The sequence below is a fragment of the Salvia splendens genome, chromosome 5 (genome assembly GCF_004379255.2).
Source record: "Salvia splendens isolate huo1 chromosome 5, SspV2, whole genome shotgun sequence".
NCBI classification, from domain to species: domain Eukaryota; kingdom Viridiplantae; phylum Streptophyta; class Magnoliopsida; order Lamiales; family Lamiaceae; genus Salvia; species Salvia splendens.
In genome coordinates, this window is record NC_056036.1 from 2,642,196 (window position 1) to 2,644,590 (window position 2,395).

Consider the following 2,395-nt stretch of genomic DNA (forward strand, 5'->3'; position numbering starts at 1 on the left):
TTGAAGAGTACTACATGAATTAGAAGTTTGATTAAATAATTTTCATGAATGTAACAATTTATCACTATAGCACAATCGAGAGTGCCATAGAACCTCATCCGCAAACAAGAAAAAAACCCAATTATTCTAGATTCTAGTAGATATCATAAATAAAGAATCATTGATCCTCTTCTCTCTTCCCCATTGTGGAATGAGGATCACCAAATACAATAGGAGGAGATGAGTCTTCTCCGCCGCAACGTGGCATATCCGGCGGCGGCGGCAGCATCTTCTCATGGGGGAGTTTCCCATCCTTGACAATGAACACCATTTCCATCCCCCAGCTCAAGTGCCGCTCGAAATGACAATGCATGTACCACACTCCTGCAACATATTACACGCGAACTCATCTCAAAAGACCAGTCACTTATTAAAAAAAATAAAAATATTTAGTCTATAAACCCCATGTCTGCTGCTGCATACCTGGATTGTTCGCCTTAAATCTTATAGCGGCCCATCCATTTCTTGCCACAGCGATGTTTTCCATCAATGGCGGATCAACAAGATTATAGTTGGGCGGATCACGGAATTTGTCGAAGTTCCCTAACCCGGAACCGACAACGTAGAAGCTGTATCCGTGTAAATGCATGGGATGCTCAATGCCATCGCCGATGTTGGTGCCTTGGAAAATCACTTCCACCGTCGTGTTATACTCCAACATACGAACGGCTGTTCCGAACGCGGACGCTCTCTCATTCTTCTCCGGCTTGTCCACTGTGTAGTTGAAAGCTGTCGGCGGGAAGTCGGGGAAATCAGTAGTGTAAACTCCATTTATCTGTTTGTAATAAGCTGTGAGAATGTCGACGTTTGTCGGAAGCACAAATGTCAAGTTGTTGACGCTCGCGAGCAGCCTCATGGGTGCGTAGCAAGAAGGTTCGTCACAGGAAAACCGGTTCACTGAGAGAGTGTAGAAGAAGGTTTCGTCGACTTCCTTAGGAACGTCCACGTTGTTGCCTAGGCTTTTAAGGTGGTCTGTGAAGCCCATCGATGCAGCCACGTCGTTGTAGTCAGGGAAGGATGGAAGCAGCGGTGATGGAGGCGGAGTGTAGTTTCCGACATACTCAATTATTCCAGTGGTGGGGATTTTCACGAAATTCCCGTTACTAGCGAAGACTATGGCCGCCATGTAGTAATGGCTCGGCGGCTGGTTGGCTTCTAGAAGCAAATCGAGGGTCTGGCCAGGCGAAATCGATACGTAATCTGTTAGTAGCGGTTTCGTGTAGGCGCCGTCAGTGCCGACGACGGTGAAGTTGTGGTTGCCGATTTTGAAGAACATTTGGGTATCCATCACACCGTTAATTAATCTGATTAGGTACCTTTTCCCATATTCAACTTGCAACTTGTATGTATCTGCACCAAAAAATAAATAAATTAGTAATTGTTTAAATTTTTACTATTACAGATCAACTTGGTTTGAGCTTGTGACAATAAATTTAACCTTGTTTGGAGCATGGATACAAGTCGCCGGGTTGGCCGTTGATGAGGAAAGCATTGGATACTTGGGGATCTATTCCATTGGTCAAGAATTCCTTGTACACTGTTTCAACCTTAGCATTCCACCACTCTCCTGCAATATATAAGCGTGAATATATCCACAGATTGAATTCGTATGCATATATATACTGATATATTATACCAATGATGATGGGAACATGAGCATGAGGCTTGGGGAAAGGATAGGTCTCCCTCGCCGGAGGTAGGATGACAATCGCGCCATGAACGGAATTTCTCGACCAATCGCTATGAGCGTGCCACCACAATGTGCCTTCTTCGTCAGAGAGGATCATCCGTTGGGTAAAGTTTTTGCCTGGTTGAATTGGGCACTGGGTCACATAATCGGTTCCATCCGACCATGGATATCTCGGCATTTTAACTCCATGCCTACATATAATCAATTACCATTCATATATAATTTCACTAATGCTCTTTACCGTATTTATGAACATTATGAGATACATTTACCAGTGGATGGTTATATTTTGATCGGAATGGTTAACAATATCGACTGTGACAAGTTCTCCCCTCCGGGCATATATGGTTGGCCCCGGGAATTGTCCGTTCACGGTGAGCAATGGCTTTTTGGTGCATAGCCTTGTATGATTAGAATTTACCACCTAAAACAAGTTCAGATTTAAACCAATCTTTTTCTAATGTAATAACAAAAATAAAAATACAGCCATTATATTTATATACTTACTTCAAATCTTACGCTTCGAGTTGAAGCATTAACTAGCACTATGCATCCAAGCACAACACCAAAGAAGCACAGAATGAAAGCCTTCATATCTAAATATTTCTTTTGCGCTTTTAGAGTAAGTTTATATTGGATCCATCATTTTATATAGGAAAGAAGAGA

General features: G+C 42.7%; 1 protein-coding gene across 1 annotated transcript; it reads right to left on the reverse strand.

Moving 5' to 3' along the window:
- Positions 1-2,395, reverse strand: LOC121805087 (laccase-14-like). Its single transcript, XM_042204864.1, has 6 exons — positions 2,237-2,395; positions 2,002-2,153; positions 1,676-1,920; positions 1,478-1,606; positions 463-1,389; positions 1-363 (listed from the first exon to the last, which is right to left on the reverse strand). Exons 1-6 carry the CDS (start codon positions 2,321-2,323, stop codon positions 158-160), a joined length of 1,746 nt encoding a protein of 581 aa, XP_042060798.1. The 5' UTR covers positions 2,324-2,395; the 3' UTR covers positions 1-157.

Excerpts from the sequence above, each read along its gene's own strand:
- LOC121805087 (XM_042204864.1), bottom strand. The coding sequence starts at position 2,323 with ATGAAGGCTTTCATTCTGTGCTTCTTTGGTGTTGTGCTTGGATGCATA. Across the intron at positions 2,154-2,236 it reads CTCGAAGCGTAAGATTTGAA|GTGGTAAATTCTAATCATAC; the intron begins GTAAGTATATAA and ends AACTTGTTTTAG. Across the intron at positions 1,607-1,675 it reads TCATGTTCCCATCATCATTG|GAGAGTGGTGGAATGCTAAG; the intron begins GTATAATATATC and ends TATATATTGCAG.